The 20,033-nt window shown below is 39.1% G+C and overlaps 3 protein-coding genes across 3 annotated transcripts; all 3 read right to left on the bottom strand.

Annotated features, from left to right (window-relative positions):
• Positions 1–3,341: 3,341 nt before the first annotated feature.
• f2rl1.2 (coagulation factor II (thrombin) receptor-like 1, tandem duplicate 2) lies at positions 3,342–6,040 on the bottom strand. The gene is made up of 2 exons (XM_058759310.1): positions 5,723–6,040; positions 3,342–5,597 (listed from the first exon to the last, which is right to left on the bottom strand). Exons 1-2 carry the CDS (start codon positions 5,796–5,798, stop codon positions 4,492–4,494), a joined length of 1,182 nt encoding a protein of 393 aa, XP_058615293.1. The 5' UTR covers positions 5,799–6,040; the 3' UTR covers positions 3,342–4,491.
• A 710-nt stretch (positions 6,041–6,750) lies between these two features.
• Positions 6,751–12,819, bottom strand: f2rl1.1 (coagulation factor II (thrombin) receptor-like 1, tandem duplicate 1). The gene is made up of 2 exons (XM_058759309.1): positions 12,664–12,819; positions 6,751–8,720 (listed from the first exon to the last, which is right to left on the bottom strand). Exons 1-2 carry the CDS (start codon positions 12,788–12,790, stop codon positions 7,654–7,656), a joined length of 1,194 nt encoding a protein of 397 aa, XP_058615292.1. The 5' UTR covers positions 12,791–12,819; the 3' UTR covers positions 6,751–7,653.
• A 2,598-nt stretch (positions 12,820–15,417) lies between these two features.
• Positions 15,418–19,736, bottom strand: LOC131528382 (proteinase-activated receptor 1-like). Its single transcript, XM_058757470.1, has 3 exons — positions 19,538–19,736; positions 18,379–19,164; positions 15,418–16,114 (listed from the first exon to the last, which is right to left on the bottom strand). The coding sequence occupies exons 1-3, from the start codon at positions 19,734–19,736 to the stop codon at positions 15,789–15,791; spliced, it is 1,311 nt and encodes a 436-aa protein (XP_058613453.1). The 3' UTR covers positions 15,418–15,788.
• Positions 19,737–20,033: the final 297 nt, after the last annotated feature.

The raw sequence follows: 20,033 nt of genomic DNA, 5'->3' as shown, positions 1-20,033 counted from the left end.
GAGGGAGGGATAGATGATAGAAAGAGAAGTAACATCTTCCTCTCTGTGCTGTCAGCGTTATGCAATAGGAGCATTTCTCCCTTTTTAACATTGCTGGTCTCTCATAAACAGAAAAGGCCAAAGTTCACAATCTTTCTATCTTTTAACAGCTAGTTGTTCGCTTCTTACCTTAAAATATCTGTACTGGAAAACTTAAAAGTGGTGTTTGCTAGGCAAGTGCCACTATTACTCATACCTCAGGTTAGAGATTTAAACAAACATCCAAGTATTAAACTTTTATGCTGTACCCCCTTTAAGCCACAGACATCAATTGTACCTTTAAATATGTTGCTTTTCAAGGAAACATCTGCTATTATATTTTCCTAACATATCTGAATTACAGATGATGAAATGGGCTAATCAATCTATTTGCACTGAAGGAGGGACTGCATTTAAAGAATATCAAAAGAAAGTGTTATTTTGAGTAGGCCTAAGTAACCACTTAGCAACATGCTAGAAGTAGCCTACCTAACAAGAACATAGTGGCAAGTTCTGCATTGCCAACTTTCTTCACAAAACGTAAAAATCTAAATTTATTTGAATTAAGGCGAGGTCACATTAACCGATGTTCAGCACAATTTTGCGAAAATCTGGCAAAATCCAGTCATTCACATAGGAATCTGCAGAGCAGGGTTGACACTGTTGCCAGAGTTTGTGGTTTTCCTGCGCAATTGGGCTACTTTAAAGGAGTCATTGGATGCCCATTTTCCACAAGTTGATATAATTCTTTAGGGTATTAATGAAAAGTCTATAACATACTTTGGTTAAAATTTCTCAATGGTAGTGTAAAACAACACCCTTTTTACCTTGTTAAAATCAGCTCTGCAGAAATCAACCCGTTTTGTTGCATGTTGCTTTAGATGCAAATGAGCTCTGCTCACCCCACCCCTCTCTTCCATGGGGTGACCAGCCGTGCTCTGAGAGACTGTTTACTTTAGCCGCAAAACTTGCTAACTAGCACATTATTAGGAAAGGCGATTGCAAAGATTGATGCAATCATTGATGAATGATTGATGAAACCCTTATACTCACTTCTTCTGGAAGTGAAGCTGGATAACGAATGATTCGCACGAACACAGACGCATTTAGGTAGATTGGGAGGTGCATTCCCTTCACAAACAAAAGTAATCCACTGTGTCTTCAGCAGCTCAGATGTCGGGAGTAAATGACGACTACTATGTTCATTATTACATCCAACAACAAAACACCGACCTCAATCACTTCTAAGGTAAGACGGCAGTGTCAATCAACTATCCTTGGAGCCGCCTGGGTCACCGACAAGAAGCTGAGAATGGCCTCATTTGAAAAAGGGGATATTATTTTTAGGGATTAAATAAAAACCACTGGTTGGATTTTTATCATTATGTGATGTGTACACTGCCAACACACATTTATGTTCAAACAACATGTAAAAGTGAATTTTGTATCCAATGACCCCTTTAACAATTGCAGCAAGTTGAAGCGAACCCAATAACGTGATATTTAGCCCCTGGAGGGCGCATTTTACCAGGGGAACCCCGTCAAAATGTATTTTACCCCTGAACGCGATTGGGTTAGGTTAGTTTTGTGTAGCAATTGGGCGGAAACCCATTTGCCAACTCAACGAAACAAAACTAGACTCAATAGCCCAGTCATGTTTTTCACTCCATTGGGGGTCTAAAATAGTATTTAAAATCGCATACCTGTAACTAAAACTAACTAAAAAGTAACCCACGGAAACAGTGTAAAAGTAGCTTAATTCCATGGATTTGGCAACATAGATCTGGAGTTTTTCATGAGGACGAAATTTCACAATGCAAATTTGGGTCGTGTTTAGGACAGGCGAATTGCCGTGCTGACCAGCAGAAAGTGCCTTGTGCTTCATACATCTCTACACTACTGATGGTGGACAATATGCATGTTTTTACACGCAAAATTTCACTAATGTCACATAACTACTTGACAATGTCACTGAGTTTACCTTCACCCACAACGTATGCTGCAAAAACCCACTTGTCAAATGCATCCTCTTATCACACAACTAATAATTATTCCAATGCCTGTGAGAAATTGCAACCTAAATGCAACTAACAAGACCAGTGCGGTATCCATAGCAACGTCAAAAGGCAAACACATAGAGAAATGGTCAGGAAGCTGTGAAGTCAAGGATAGAGAATCTGCGTGTGTGAATCATCGGAGAGTGAGACGGCGTGAGAAAAAGAGGGAGGGGGAGACAGAGAGTTTGTGTGTCTTATTTGAGACTTTGGATGGTCGCAGCCCAGCCTGGAGGCTACATATATCTGACCCCACACAATAAAGTCACCTGAGATGAGGGAAATGTAAATGAGCGGGATGAATGGACACTTTCAGATACTGATGCTACCTGAGGGGCTGGAAGATATGGAAGCCTGTTTCCACCTATGGGTAATAATAAAAGGGTGATTGTGAGATATGATTAAATACATACAGTCACGTTGGAATATATAAAGTCACAAATAGAAAAACAAAATCACATTGCAAGATATACAGTATTAAATTGTTTGGGGTCAGTAAGCATTTTTAATAAAGAAATTAATATTTTTATTCAGAAAAGACACATTAAAGTGAAAGCAGCACAGCTGTTTTCAATATTGTTAATAAGGAAATGTTTCTTGAGCAGCAAATCAGCTTATTGGAATAATTTCTGAGCAATCGTGCGACACTGAGAACAGGAGCAATGATGCTGAAAATTCAGCTTTGCATGCATCACAGGAATAAATTACATTTTAAAATATACTCATCATAATATACTAATCTTACCAACCCAAAACTTTTAAACAGTTTTTCTTTTTTCTAAGGCAGAAACAGATTTATATAAGTAGAAGTAAATTCAGGCAAGTTACTCTATTTTATTATCAGTAGCTGACATATTGCTCATAGTTAGATGTTTTCTATACATAATATTTTTTAAGTGCTGTAGAAATTAATAATTCAACTCACGTAGTTTTTTGAGCAAAAAAGTGTGCCATACTTTTCTAAGTAAATCTCACTTTGCCCTCTTCAGTAAAAAAACAAAAACAAATCTGGTGTTCAAACCTGAAGAGACTCAAAGAATCAAAGGTCTAAGCTAGTTAAACAGGTTTAGAAGGTTTCTATAGACACAGACGGTATTGTGAGTGGTACGCTAAACATTTGCTAAACTAGGGAGTGGACAGAGTCACACTCACTGATCAATAGAGAACAGTGTGAATTCACTAGAGCAGCCGTTTCAATGATAAAATCAGACAAGCCAACACAGCGAGATATTTCGATATGAAACAAGCTCTAGTAATCAAAGCAGGATAGACATTTCAAAGTGCTCTATTCATTAAAACAAAAGCAGAATCAATTTTTGTAAATCATTGTAAACGGTTTTGCATTTACATTTAGCAGATTCTTTTTTACATCCAAAGCAATTTAATCTTACACAAATTCACTCTGCTCAATTGCTCGTTTCATAATGAGGCACATTTTGTCCCCACAAATGTTCCTAAAAATGTTCAACCAAAGGAATGTTAACATTTTACAGCTGAAAGATAACATCATGAAGTGTTACGTCACAAGGTTAAGTTTCATGGTTTGTGTTGATGACTCGGTTTGTCATAGTTTCTACAAACAACATATGACTCGCTTATACAAAATGTACTGTACTCCACGTGATCCAATGAACTCAATTATTAATTAAACTAACAATTCAGCAGAAAAACAAACTTTCAAAGTAAATAAAACATTTATTCATAAGGTATTGTGCCTTTAGGGGTAAAGTGGGCTACTTGTGTTAACAGCTGCATTTCCTTGTAACAAGGCGGGAATGAAGATTCAGACACACGCTGAACTGACTGGGAATTCTCTAGATTGCCACTTTTGAGATAATGAAGTTACAGTTGAATAAAGTTACAGTTGAACTTAGAAAACAAATCTGCATGAATTTAGAAAAATATCATTCCAACACGTGCATGAAAAACAAGAATAGTGACCTAATTATGGCTATATAATACAGTGAGGTATAAAAATAAGTCATTGTGATAAACTAGCAAAAAAAAAAAAGGGGTTGCTAATCAGGTTTGATACAAAAGAAAAAAAAAATGAAAATATTAAAAACAGAACAAATTCTGGCTAAAAGATGAAGTTAAAACTTTTTACCCATTACAGGCTGGCAAATTCACATTAAATATTTCACAAAGCCCATCTGAACAATATTAAATGTAACAACAGAACGATGAGACTGCTTTGGCTTCACGACCCTGAGTTTTAGAGAAACAGACTGTTCTGTTCAAACTCTTTGTGGCACCTTCTTCAGCTTTGGGGTTTTCGAAGGTGTCTAAAGCAAAATATCTTCACTTCAATCTGCTCTCGGACAGTTTCAGTATCAACCAATGGAGAACACCGAGAATGAATATGAAGTAAAATCCACAGATAAATACATAAACTCGTGTCCATCATGTCCATCTGCTCTCAGCAGTTGCTGCTTTCCGTGTTGCCTGTGCTGGAAGTATATGTTTTGGTCCTTTGAGAGTACTTCATTGAGCTGAACGAGACCCTCATCCTCTCCACCGTACGACTGCTACGGCACAGAAACGTGTTCTTGACGTGCTCCCTGAACTCGTCTGAGACGTAATAGTAGATGAAAGGGTCCAAGCAGCTGTTGAGACTGGCCAGGCACAGTGTCGTGATGTAGAAACCGTAGCCGTTATTAGCCCAGCCGTTTCGCAGGAGAGCGTAATGCACGACCAGCATCACGTTACTTGGGATGAAGCAGACTAAGAACGTTATGAGCACCGTTACGATGAGAACCACGGCTCGTTGGCGGCTTTTTCCAGCGTTGCCCTCGATTGTGGATTTCCCAAGTGAGCGAAGGAGAAGAAGATAAGCTGCAATTATGACCAACATTGGAATGAAGAAGACAAGACCTGCCATCACCATAAAATAATAATAAGGCAGCTGAACATCCAGGAACACATTGCCCGATTTAAAGTTCTCCATGCTGACAAGATTGACGTCGTGGCAGGTGGTGATGTTGAGGTCCGAGACTTCAACGGTTTGCTGGTACAGGTACAAAGGTGTAGTACTGACCCAAATGAAGATCCAGATACACACAGATACGATGATAGCAAACTTGTTGTTTTTTCTTTGCTGGGTGAGTGGGTGAGCGCAGACCCAGTACCGCTGGATGCTCAGACAAGTGATGAAGAGGATGGAGCCGTACATGTTGCCGTAGAAGAAACCTACCAAAACTTTGCACATCCCTTCACCAAAAGTCCAGTTATTTCCTTTCAAATGGTAAGCGATCTTGAGAGGCGTCCAGATGACAAACATCAGGTCAGCCAGCGCTAGGTTGCCCATGTAAATGGCAGCAGGGTGAATTTTCTTTGATCTAAACAGCAAGACATATATAGCCATCGCGTTGGTTGGCAACCCCACAGCCAAAACAATGAAATAAATAATTGGCAGGAAGATAGTTGTGAGACCGCTCTGTAGTGTATCTGCAGTGATAGGATCAATGAAGAATTTGCCTGACTCTTCATCCTGCACGACCAGAAAACCTCGTGATTTGGCTCTAGCTGAAACAAAACAAATCGTTTGTGAATTCTAAATGACTGAATTACAAACAACAGTACATTAGAAAAACAAACAGCCAAAGCTACAAAATTGGTTAGAAAAATACAGACGAATTAAAGCTACTCACTTGGCTCCACCGATGCAAAAATCAGGCCTACACACGCGAAAAATAACAAGATCCCATAACTTGCAGGGACAGCCATAATTCGTGTTGTTCAAACTTATCGGTATTTCCCAAAGTGCAAGAAGTCCGGCTCTTGGAGCGTCGTATGAGCTCTGCTGTTCCTGTCACTGAAGTGTTGTTGGTCGATCTAAAGAAAGGAAGGACACACCTCACAGAGAGCGCGCGGTGTCTCCTTACCTGCATGACGTCACTCGCTCGACGCATTCCGGCTGGATCCTGCTGCTGCGCGTGAGTTTCGAGCCCTGACCGAAATCAACCTCGTGAGCTGAGCGTGGGAGGAGAGACCGAGATTGTATATTGATACCATTAACATTACAGTTAACAACAATAGCTACTGCTATTTAAAGAGTAGCCTTTTCATCAAGTCTTAACATGTTGCCAAATGTAGTTACTCTTTCTTTTGATTTGTCATCTTTATTTCATCAAAATGACATTACATTATCACTTCTCTGTTCTCAGACCACAACACGCAGTGTTATTGTTAACTACTTGTACTAAAACTAAAATTATTAAAAACCGCTAAAATATAACCTGATATTAAAATAAAAACCTAAAGTTGAAGTAAAATTAGACATGCTGCCTTGGCAACTAGAATGTTTAAGAATCCTAAAATTGCTTAAAATAAAAATAAAGCCTTTTGGAAATATTAAAACTTAAACTAAAATTAATAACAGCTGAAAATATAAAAACAAATCAAATCAAAATATGACTACTCCCTAATATTGTCTGAATTTTTTAATCAAAAATAATTCATTGCTACACAAACTTTTATTTTTGACCTACGTAGTCTGTCTTTTCAGTGAAGAGTCATTTAAAAAAAAGACAATGAACTGTAAATGGTGGGTGGGTGTGTGTGTGTTTCAAACAACTGCAAATCAATTTTATGACTTGGCTAGTTAAATAAAACTTGCCTTTTGGACTTTGGTCATGTTCTACTCACTGTCCGTCTCATTTAGAAAACAAGGCCACATATACACAGCAAATCATAGGCAGACATGGACGAGAGACAAATTTATTAAATTTCAGATAATTCTTAAAAAACAAAACAAAACAAAACAAATACGAAATAGACCACAGATAAAACAACATTAAAACCTACACATGTGCTTTGAAACCAAGTGAGGCATGGGAGTGCAAAAAGAAACCAGCATTTACAAGACTATGCATAAAAATGAGACTACCAATCCAGCATTTAGTGTTTGCTGGTTATACATTCACACATCTAAAATTGGTCACTGGTGTGATTCACATAACATTTCACATTCTTTTAGAGATACGTGTACATGCATTTATGTAAACCGGAATAAATGCAAAATGGTTTCTGTAACAGGTGCTTAAAATATATTACAGCATTAGTTATTCAGTCAACGTTTAGTCTACTTCCACAGAACTGGATTAAAGGTCATTTGAAAGGGGATTGAGAAATGCCACTGAACCAAACAGACCAAACAATTTTCAGGTCTTTAAACCTAAAATGAGGCAACCTGTAACTAGTGACGTAATGGCAACAACAATAACTCTTCAACATTTCCATGATTTCAAACAGGAGGCCAATTTGTAGTTCCAAGAAGTGAGAACCCTTGGATGTCCTTTTAAGGTCTTAAGTTCTTCAAATATGGATGTGATTCCCATATTTACCAAGATAAATAAAAAAGCATTTATGTGAGATTATGGAAAAAAAAAAAAAAAAAAAAAAGTGTTTAATCGTTGACTGAATTACATGTTAAATGTTGACAATAACTCAGTGCATGTTTCAGAAACTTGTTTAATAATTTAATTATTTAACTTGTTCAACATTTAATAATGAAATAACAAGAGCTTATATAGTTTTCAAGAGGTATTGTAGAGCATAGCACAGATTTGTAAAACAGTTCTTAGTAGGAACTGCTCTGCGTGTTTCCAGAGTCTGATGTGTAGGTACTGCTTTTCTTCGAATACTTCAGTGCACTGAAAGAAACCCGCATCCTCTGCGCGGTGCGTTCGCTGCGGCAACGAAACGTGTTTCTTACATGTTCTCTGAACTCATCTGAAACAAAATAATATAGGAATGGGTCGACGCAGCTGTTGAGGCTGGCCAGGCATAGCGTTGTAACATAGAAGCCATAACCACTGTCCCGTAATCCCATTGAGAGCAGGGAGTAATGCACCATAACCATGATGTTACTCGGGGTGAAACACAATAGGAACATCACCAGCACCGTAACGATGAGGATAACAGCCTTCCTTCGCTTCTGAACGATGTCAGCGTCTGTCATCGAGCTCTTCAGGGAACGTAGCATCTGCACGTATGCCACTATACATACTATGCAGGGAACTATGAATCCGACAACTCCCATAATCAGGAAGTAGATAGAAGGGTAGCGTGACTGGCTGGGGCGAGTGACGTCATGGCAGGTAACAATGTCCATGTTGGTGACCTTCACGGTCTGGTCATAAAGATAAAGAGGCACGGTAATTACCCACACAACCAGCCACACACACAGAGCAACACCAGTTGCCAATTTGTTGTTCCTTTTCTGCTGGGAAAGAGGATGTACTATAGCCCAGTACCTCTGGACACTAATACATGCAATGAAAGCAGTCGAACAATACATGTTCCCATAGAAAAAGGCAACCAGGACTTTGCACAGGGCTTCTCCGAAGATCCAGTTATTCCCATTAAAATGGTACGCGATCTTCAGGGGAATCCAGATTACGAACAGCAAGTCCGCCAGTGCGAGGTTGACCATGAATATGGATGAGGGATGTTTCTTCTTCGTCCTGAAGAGGAACACCCAGATGGCCATAGCATTGGTTGGCAAGCCCACACTGAAGACGATGATGTACACCACTGGGAAGAAGATCTGCGTGAGCTTGCTGTTCAGGACAGCAACAGCAGTGGACGTCACTGACACTCCATTCTCAGTTTCATCACCAGTAAAGCCTCTGTTCTCGTTAGAACCTATAGACAGAGAGAACGACAGAATGTAAGACCATTAGATCGATCAAAGATAAACATACAGTAAGGTAAGGTATACTTTGTCTCCACAGGGAAATTTGTCTTGGGCTCCAAATACAGCCACAGCGTCACCACATTTAAACAATACATAACACACAAATAAACAGACATCTCAATAAAACATCGATCTGTGCCACCTCAAATTTTCATTCGCTGAAGGCAGTTTGATGATTACCATTTAATTTCACCGGTCAAGAAATTATAGAGTGGTGCAGGGTACGAGATCAGAACCTGGAAGACGCTGCTGGTTCCTTCTAGATTTTCCTATGGGGTTTTATAATGGGGTTTTTCAATTTATAAGTGCAATAAAGGTTGTGGTAAACATTAACTAGACGATACAGTATTGTTTTAATCTAAAATGTAAACCGCACACACTCACACTGAAAATGTCATTTTTGAAGCAGAAACATTTATTTTCAAAAACGTACAAGATAAGATAGTTTGGATTGTGAATGTGTGCAGTTCATGTTGTAGAACAAAACATCAACGTATCTTCAAGTTATGTTTACTAAAGGCTTTATTTTACTCTACTGAAAAACCCCATTATAAAACCCCATAGGAATTAGTTTTCCAGGTTCTAACATCATATCTGCACCACTATATTTCTTTTGGCTTGCACTTAATTCACAAACGTTGAATATTAAGATAATATTAATGTTGGCTGAAAGATACAGAAGGGTAAATTCACCCTAGACCTGAAGAGTGTGTATAGACATTTCTCAATTCTTGTCTTTCTGTGGACTGAATAAAGTCCATGCTTCACATAGATAGATAGACTGCACTGTTTTTACAGCAAAACTCATCGACACCATTCTTTTTTTTTCTTGAAGCTAACATTTTGCCTGCAAGGTGATTTGATTCAGCGATTAGATGCTAGATTGTTGCCTTGAACATGAGAACATGATGGCGTGGCACTTCTCATCCGGTGTGCATCATATCTGAAGTAAGTGGTTTACCATTGGCTTTAGGTTTTCTGAACAACTTCTACTGCATGAAAGTTGAGTCACTGAATAATTTAACCTTAGACATTTTGCTTCATTACAGTTAATCAGATATGAGAGACGCACAATTATTTCAAATTTAGCACAATATACTTTTTTCTTTTTTAAAGATTTATTTTTGGCCTTTATTATGACAGATCATAACTGACAGGAAGAGAAGTGGGAGAGAGATAGGGGGCGGGATCGGGAAAGGTCCCAGAGTTGGGATTTGTATACGGGACGCCCGTAGCGCAATGCTACTGTGCTAGAAATACATGCAGTCACAGTATCGTGAGAAAAATTGGACCACATTTGCCACATTAAATTTGTGTTATGTAAATTACCACTTCTACCTCTATTCAGCACAAGCCGGATTCCAAAACCAAATCACTAAGGGTTTTTCTGAAAGTAGTGAGGGTGCTCACAATTAACGGCACCCTTTTATTCAATACTTTTTGAAACCTCCATTTGCCAGTTTAACAGCTCTAAATTTTCTCCTATAATGCCTGATGAGATTAGAGAACACCTGACAAGAGACCAGAAACAATCCAGAATCACTCCAGAGCCTTCAAATTCCCAGCTCCAAGTCGGTGCTTCTTCTCTTCAGTTCACCAGGGTTCAGGTCAGAGGACTGGAATGGCCAGCAGAAGCTTGGTTTTGTGCTCAGTGACCCATTTCTGTGTTGTTTTTGAGGTTTGTGTTTGGATTATTGTACGGTTGGAAGATCCAAACATGGCCCATTATAAGATTTCTAACAGAGTCAGTCACTTATTGATTTTTTATCTGTTGGTATCCATGATACCATGCGTTTAACCCTTGTGCGTTCTTCGGGGTCTTTTTGACCCGCAAATGAAGTTTGCTCAATTTAAAAAAAAAATGTTCTCTTTTTCCAAATGGCATGAGACTTTGTACGGTCGTCAACACTTTCTAGATCTACAAATAAAAAATAAAATTGGAATGATTTCTTGATTTTATGTTAGTGTGAAAAAAAAAGTTACACTTATGGTCTTTGGGGTCTCTAGAGAGACCCCAGGCAACAAAATGTAATTTTTTAACAAAATATATATTTTTTTAAAACAAATGTAATTTTACTCTGTTTATTAATGTTTTTACTCCACATTTGTGTAGTTTTTGGAAAACTTATGATATATTTTAAATTTATATAAATAAAAAGACATTTTTATATAGGTTTTTATACAAAAAACAGCTTTTTATGTAAAATTAACTTCATAAAAGACCCACATTTCTAACTTTCATTCATGGGGATAACATGGATCATTTCACATGGTTTAGTGTAAAGTTTTTGCCCATATTTTGGAAATCACAGTTTCAAAAGTAAAAAATTATCATTTTTACCACTAGATGGCTGCAGAGCTCCACTATTTACTATTTGCTATTTGACCAACTGAAAGATATCTTTTCACAAGTTTTCTTAAGTTGGATTCATATCTACATATTGTGAAATCACAATTATAACAAAAATGATTTTTGTCAAAGTTTTGCATTTTTAGAACTGAAAAAAAAAAAAATCAAATTTTCAATAATGTTACATTATGATTTGAATTTTTATATAAATTTAAAAAAATATCATAAATCCTCCAAAAACTACACAAATGTGGAGTAAAAACATTAATAAACAGAGTAAAATTACATTGGTTTAAAAACCCAACTATTTTGCTACAAAATTACATTTTGTTGCCTGGGGTCTCCAGAGACCCCAAAGACCATAAGTGCACAACCCAAAATGAAGACCGCACAAGGGTTAAACAAGATGTCCAGGACCTCCAGCAGAAATATAGGCCCACAACATCAAAAATACAGCAGTACATTTTATTGTACACATGGGGTACTTTTTATCCTTGTGTTCACCAAACCCATCTTGAGTGTTTGCTGCAAAAAAGCTAATTTTTTTTAGTTTCATCTGACCATAGAAGCCAGTCCCATTTGAAGTTCCAGTCGTGTCTGATAACTGAATATACTGGAGTTTGTTCTTGGATGAGCTTGGAGAATTTTCTTGAAACCCTCCAAAACAACATGTGGTGATGTAGGTGCTGTTTGACAATTTTTTTTTTTTTAAAGGTTTTCTGGCCCTGAGACTCAACTATTTTCTGCAATTCTCCAGCTGTGGTCCTAGGAGAGCCTTTGGCCACGCAAACTCTCCTTCTCACCGTGCATTAGGACGATATAGACATGTCCTCTTCCAGGCAGTTTCGTAACATTTTCTGTTGATTGGAAATTATTAATTATTGCCCTGATGGTGGAAATGGGAATTTTCACTGCTCTAGCGCTTTTCTTAAAGCCACTTCACTAATTTGTGAAGCTCAATTATCTTTTGCTGCACATCATAAATATATTCTTTGGTTTTTCTCATTGTGATGGATGATTAAGATAATTTGGGCTTTGTTTTCCCTCCTATTTATATTTCTGTGAAACGGGAAGCCATGGTTGGATAATTTCATTTTCATAATCACCCTGGAGTGCTCAAAATTGTGAATATGAATGGGAATATACTCCAGAGATATTTTACTCATAAGAATTTCTAGGGGTGCCAATAATTGTGTCCAACGTGTATTTGAGAAAAAATTATTTCATAATGATGTGTGTGCCAGAAGTGACATAGGCCTACACATTCAACAATAATTCAATAGCGGTCTAGAGCTTCATTAATATCGGTCAAATCGATTTAGGTCAGAGAAACACTAAAAGAATATAGGAAAAACGAGGTTCAATTTACAAATGATTATTTTTTTCTGACAAAAATAAAAAAGTAAACCTCAATATAACTATAATAAACATTTAGAAATCTAATTTTATAAACATTTATAATCAAATAAACGAGTTTCATATATGAAAGTCTTGAGATGAGACACTTCTCTTTAAATATAAACAAGAAAACAAATTCTTACTTTGACTAGACAGGTTGACGCTGATTAAGGTAAGCAAAGCATACATCCAGATCAATCGGTGCGCCATTATTCCTGCGAAATTAACTGGAACGACTGTACTTATCGAAACGTGGACGGTTTCTGTCATGAATACAAACAAAATCAGCTCTTTATATTCAGGTGTGGCGCTCGCCGTCAGACATGTGATCTTACCTGGGTCACGCCCTTCAGAAGAGCTGTGCCAGGTGACACATTTACATTTTATGCGGACAGTTCATGTATATTCCCTCAGTTACAGCAACACATAACTTAAGTGTAGCCTGCCTGACATATGTCAGAAAAAATGCGCTCTGTTTAGTCACTCTTCATTTTTCTTAACTAACGGGACTAGGTGCCATAGGAAGCGCTGCACGCCTCTTATTTTCTTATGAAGATATCACTCCGCTGTGACATTTGTGACACGCGTTCCGCACCAGAGTGCGATACAGTTACAAATACTAACCATCCGCGATGTCAGCTGACACTCAGCTTGTCATCTCACTCAGCAGAGAAGCTACACAGAAAGATGACAAATCCAGCGAATCAGTAGTTTGGTTACCAGATCTAGACTGCATTAAAGGCATATAGTCTGTTGGTTATGGTGCTTGGTTAGACATAGCTAAGAATAAACACTGCCACCTAAAGGACTGCTGGCTTCTGTGTGTGTTTCTTTTAAGAAATAAGTGGTAAATATTGTATATATTGTTTTACTTGGTTTGTGAAGCAAATTACAGCGTTATAATAATAAAGTTAAAATGATCAAAATAAAAATAAGCAACTTAAAATAACAGACTACGTTAAACAACAGATTTGTCTTCCATAAATTGTACTTTTTATTTACATTATATGGATAAACACCGCCACCTAGAGGATTGTTTTAAATCACAGCTATGGGCATTTAGAATAGATTCTATTTATTATCTTATTTATATAGATAGATAGATAGATAGATAGATCTGTTTACATATAAAGTATTACAACAATGACTGATTATTCTACATTTGTCTGACACAGTAGTATAGTTACACACATTCACTTATTAGAGAGTAGATGAATAAATAATCATATCTGCAGATTGAGTATTAACTAATGAAACCCCTGGGCAGAGCAAGTTGCATTTAATAAAAGTGTCTACCAAATGCAATGAATTCAAAGTGATATCTGCTTTTATTTAGGCCATTTATTTGTTTTACAGTGCATCTTAGATGAGAGGATTTTGTGTGTGTGTGATTGTGTTTGATGGTATGTTCACTCTCTTTGGCTTGCTGCCCCAAATCACAGGGCAGATCTGCTGTCTGTACTGAGACGAGCCGTTGTAGTACAGCAGAGGGTCCAGAAAAACACTTGAGCTCCATCCAGCCCATTGCTTCCCATGGCTATACAAACACAGTGGTACAACAGGAAGCCACTGGATGGTGCAAAGCACACCACAAACTCAGTAAGCACAGCAGTAGCCATAATCACAGCCCTCTTTAAGTTATCTGAGGAAGATGATGATGTTTCCGAGTGATCAAGTTTAGCACAGAGCACATAAATGATAGTAGAGTAGCTCACTAAGATGAGGACCAGCGACAGAAGAAGTCGATGCAGGGGAGGATTAAGAACACGGATAAGATCATCACTGAAGAGTCTTCCTCCAACAAGTCAAAGCAGAGTATTGTTTTTTCAGCCATATACAGGAATGGAGTGGAAGACATTGTATTAGTATTGGTAGGTAGGTCTGCAAATCATATTTCACACATATAATAAGTAATAATTAGAAGTAATAATTCTGTAATCAAAAATTTTTGTTAACAATACACAGTGAACACAATAAATAGATAAATAAATAATGGGAAATTAAGCAAAGCATTTCAGGGTCTTGCGGTCTGAAGCATAGCACATTTCTGACCATACATTGATGTATGTGGTTAGAACACAAATCTCCACAGAATGTGTAAGAGCCCAAGTGATGTTGCCTGTAATGAGCAAATCTGGAAACTCAATGCTAATGACTGTTTCTTTGAAAAGCCATTGATGTGTAGCGGGAAACTGTCATTTCTGGACATCCTTAAGTGATGGCCCATTCGCTGCATCTGTGCGCCAATACCAACACCAATACCAACACCAACACCAATACCAATACCAACACCAACACCAACACCAACACCAAGAAATTTGTCAATTTCAAGCTAAAGTTTAAATAATATTGCAGATTCATATATCTGCAATTCATTGTGACTGCGAAGAACGTAAAATAGCTGTTTTGTTAATTTGACTCAAAAATATGAAATAATTTGATATATGAAAGTATTTGAAGGGAAAATAACAGATTCATTTTAATTATTATTATATACTATTATTATTGTTATTATTATTTACCAAGTTGTATTTTATTAAATATTGAAAAAGGACTCAGTAGGCTTTAAGAAATTATGTGCAACATTATTAAGCAACTGTATTGGGTTTTCATTGACATCTGACTCTTTTTAGTGTAAAAAAAAACAATAGCCCATCATACTTTGATTGTGACACTCAGAACTATCTGCTTGGTGAAGATATAATTTATTACTGTTTATAAAAGTGAGATGAGTGAGGAACATGTGCCAGGACTCAAACTCAAGTCAAAACACAATGAACTCCTACAGCTTTATTATAATTATTGATGAATGAATCATGGTTCTGGTGAAATGCATTTCAGGAAATAGTCTAAAATGCATGACAGCATATGATTTATTATTTTTTTTTTAAGTTGGGTATACATTGATAAACACCTAGAGGATTGCTTTATCACAGCCTTTGTGTGAATGTAGAAAGAAGACATAAGTGCAATCATTGATCAAACAGCTTCAGTTAAATTGTATTACAGACAATTGCAGAAAGCAATTAAGATAAATAAGCTGTTATGAATTATGAACATTCTCCAAGACCTTCAATGACATAATAAAATAGCTACATATTGTTAATAGTGTGCAAACAGAGACAATGAAAACCTACACTTTACTCCATGTTGGTTAATACTTGCAGATAAATACATTGTGGTGAACTTGTTATGCAAACAAAGAATACAGCTCAGAATATGGCTAGTTGTTGTTTTAAGAGAGAGATATACTTTTCATTTTAATTTTTTACTGTGAAGCTGTAGTGCATTGAGATGTTTTTGTATTTGACTGTGTTTCTGCTCTCTTTTTAGCTTTATTGCGCCAAAACATAGAGCGAATTTGCTTTCTGCATTGAGACGAGCCGTAGTAGTACAGCAGGGGATCCAGAAAAACACTTGCGCTCCCCAAACACACAGCCGTCAGGTAAGCTGCATATGATGAATCACCCTCGTGGTGGCCTCCATTAGCTAAATGAACACAGTGGTACAACAGGATGCCATTGGTTGGAGCAAAGCACACCACAAACTCAATCAGCACAGCAACAGCCATAATCACAGCTCTCCTTCGATTGACTGATTGACTGATTCATCCAAGATGGCGGCGCTCAGACGCAGCGGCTTCTCCGGGTCCCAAAGATGGTGCTTTTATGTCCTTTAATGTCATCTGTTCGTCTCCAAACAATGTCAATTTACCGCTAATTCATCGGGAGATCACTCCGGGATACATCTATGTATAAATCTACACGATTTGAGATACAGAACGACACACCTGCACAGAAACTACCCACATCTCCAAACGACCAGGTACTCTGTCTCTCCCCAGCCGATGTAAGGAAGACCCTATCCAGGATTAACCCACGAAAGGCTGCGGGCCCTGACAACATACCTGGACGTGTACTGAGAGACTGTGCTGCACAGCTGACGAATGTCTTAACAGACATCTTCAACATCTCGCTGAGCCAGGCAGTCGTCCCCACGTGTCTCAAATCCACCTCCATAATCCCAGTACCAAAGAAGTCACATGTGTCCTGTCTGAATGACTATCGTCCCATAGCACTGACCCCAATCATGATGAAGTGCTTTGAGAGGTTAGTCATGCATCACATCAAGTCCAGTCTCCCAAGCACGCTGGACCCATTCCAGTTTGCATATCGTTCAAACCGTTCCACGGACGATGCAATATCCACCACTCTCCACCTAGCTCTTACTCACCTGGAACAGAAAAACTCCTATGTAAGAATGCTGTTCATCGACTTCAGCTCAGCATTCAATACAATAATCCCACAACAGCTCATCCACAAACTAAACCTGCTGGGCATTAACACCTCCCTCTGTAATTGGATCCTGGACTTTTAACTGCAAGACCTCAGTCAGTCCGTATCGGCCGCAACACCTCGAGCACTACCACACTGAGCACAGGGGCCCCACAAGGCTGTGTGCTCAGCCCGCTGCTCTTCACGCTGCTGACCCACGACTGCACTGCCAAGTCCAGCTCCAACCACATCATCAAGTTTGCTGATGACACAACTGTGGTAGGCCTCATCAGCAACAATGATGAAACGCACTACAGAGAGGAAGTGGCACAGCTGGCTGAATGGTGTGGTGCTAACAACCTGTCCCTCAATGTGGGTAAGACAAAAGAGGTTGTGATGGACTTCAGGAGAAACTCTGTTGACCACCCCCCACTGACCATCGACGGCTCAACTGTGGAGAGAGTCGGTAGCACTAAATTCCTGGGGTGCACATCACAAAGGATCTCACCTGGACCACCAACGCCACGTCACTCAACAAGAAGGGACAACAGCGCCTCTACTTTCTCCGTCGGCTGAAAAGGGCAAGTCTCCTCCACCCATCCTCACCACCTTTACAGGGCACCATTGAGAGTGTGCTGACCAGCTGCATCACTGTCCGGTATGGGAACTGCAGTGCTGCTGACCGCAAGACCCTACAACGGACAGTGAACACTGCCGCAAAGATCATCGGTGCCCCTCTTCCTCCATCCTGGACATTTTCCTTGCACGATGCTCCAGCAAGGCCTCCAGCATCGTGAAGGACCCCACCCACCCTCCCACAACCTCTTCCAGCTCCTGCCATCAGGAAAAAGGTACCGGAGTATCAAAGCTCGTTCTGTCAGATTGCTCAACAGCTTCTTTCCCCAGGCTGTGAGAGCTCTTAACTCCAATCTCCCTGTCCCGCTCTGAAACCATGAACACCTCAGCCCCCAACTATAAATAACTATTGACAAATTTCTCCTAAGTGCAATTCTGGGTGTGCTACACACAGGTGAGTGGGCTATACAAACCACCTGTAGTAACGCACTCGTCCCACTATATGCACACTAGACACTTTCTATAAACACTCCCTGCAACAAAGACTCAATAAGATAATATATGTTTACTTGAATATTGCACTACAAAATAATGTTTACTGGAGCATTGCACTACTAACTCTTTTGCACTATGCGCTGCTTCCCACAAAATCTCTCTTCTGAACAATTGAATGTAAAAAATATATATTTCCTGCACAATTTCATGTACAAACATCTCTTTAGCACTATTTCATGTACAGTATTTATGTAAAGTTCTTGTACAGTCTCAGTTTGTGTATGTGTAGTCAACTAGGTATAGTAGTTATAGTATTTATAGTATATGTATAGTCAGATGGTTAAACTGTTGTATAGCCCTATTGTGTTTTTTGTTTTTTTTCCTATATTTGCATTGCTGTATGTGTATCTCATGTCTAACTAGTATGTAGCACCGTGGTCCTGCGAGACACGACATTTCGTTCCACTATATGTCCACACATGTAGCAGAATGACAATAAAGCTCAACTTGAACTTGAAGATGATGTTAAGCGATCAGATTTTGCACTAAGTGCATATATGAGGGTGGAGTAGCTCACAAAGGTGACGACCAGAGGCAAGAAGAAACAGAGGCAGGAGAGGATGGAAAACAAGTACACATAGTACAGTACTGTTGGGTCATTTTGAAGTAGCACATCATGGCAGGTGATGCCCACATTCTCAGTCTTAACAGTTTGTCTCACTAAGAGAAGTGGCACCGTACCAGCGAGCGCCAGCAGCCAGGCTAATGTGCATATGAGTGTAGCTTTCCTTGCACTCCTCCAGGTCAGAGAGGCGATGGGAAACACCACAGCCAGCAGCCTGTCCACACTCATGCACATCATCAGCAGTATGGAGCAGTACATGTAGCAGTAGTAAGCTGCACTGAGCACACGACACGCCGCCTCACCGAACACCCAATCTGAAGCGTTCAGCTGGTAGTGGATCTTCAGAGGCAGCAGCAGGGTGAAGAGCAGGTCCACACACGCCAGGTGAGACATGTATATCACTGCTGGCTTCTTCTCTCGAATCCTACACGTGAACGCCACCAAGGCCAAAGCGTTCAGAGGCAAACTAATGAGGATGATGAAGATGTAGAACGAGGGCATGAGGCGTGTGACCATTAGGCCTTTAAGGAAGTCAGCAGATTCATCTAAGATGTTAAACGTGTCAGGGGTTGGTGCAGTTGCTGTGGCATCTGGAGTACTGCTGTGATTCGATACTAGAGGCCTCTTACGAGAGCCTAACATCCCACCTACATTTATTATAATCCAGTCAGGACCTGTAAACAACATAAAACACCATGAGTAAAGTTCTCATACTACTACATTTACATTTAAATTGAGTAATTTAGCAGATGCTTTTATCCAAAGCGACTTACAAATGATGACAATAGAAGCAATCAAAACCAACAAAAGAGCAATAATATGCAAGTGCTATAAGTCTTGGTTAGCCTAACACAGTACACATAGCAAGGTGTTTTTTTTTTTTTTTTTCAGACAAAATGTAGTGATTTTGCTTTCGCGCACATAGGGAAGCGCAATAGTGTAGTGTTGGGTACTCACATCAATGATGACGTTATGATCTTTTGGAATTTATGCATCGTATGCAGAGGCTCAGAACATTCAGGTGCCATTCTGGGAAGAGACACTAACAGTTCTGAGTCTCCCATCCAGAAAGACAATAGCAGATACACTCGTTCTGAGTCTTTGGCCTGTGTGGTGAGACAACAACAGATACACCATTCTTAGTCTCCCATCCAGAGAGACCAGCTTTTGAGGCAGCAACAGATACAACCACGTTCTGAGCCTCCAACCTGTGACGAAAGAGATACCCTGCTTTCTGAATCTTCATCCAGTGAGAAAACAACAGATACAGAATGTTCAGTTTCCATCCTAGAAAAACAAAGCGGATTGACCAAGTTCTGAGTCTCTGGCCCAGAGAGGCAGAAGACATACAGACATTTGCAACAAGGTTAAACTCTGGCAAGCAAACCTTCACTTCAAGGTACTTTCAGTTGCATGTTCCAGGCTAAGGACCTTCGGCACCTACTCCAGGGCCTTGTCTGCGTTCCAAATTTTAGGACCCCTTGGTGCTCCAGGAGATCAGAGTCCTACAGCACTTTGTGTTCAAGGCTGTTGAAACGGATTC

The sequence above is a fragment of the Onychostoma macrolepis genome, chromosome 21, assembly GCF_012432095.1.
Source record: "Onychostoma macrolepis isolate SWU-2019 chromosome 21, ASM1243209v1, whole genome shotgun sequence".
Taxonomy (NCBI): domain Eukaryota; kingdom Metazoa; phylum Chordata; class Actinopteri; order Cypriniformes; family Cyprinidae; genus Onychostoma; species Onychostoma macrolepis.
Note: the sequence above shows the minus strand (reverse complement) of the source record. Positions and strands in the feature narration are given on the sequence as shown.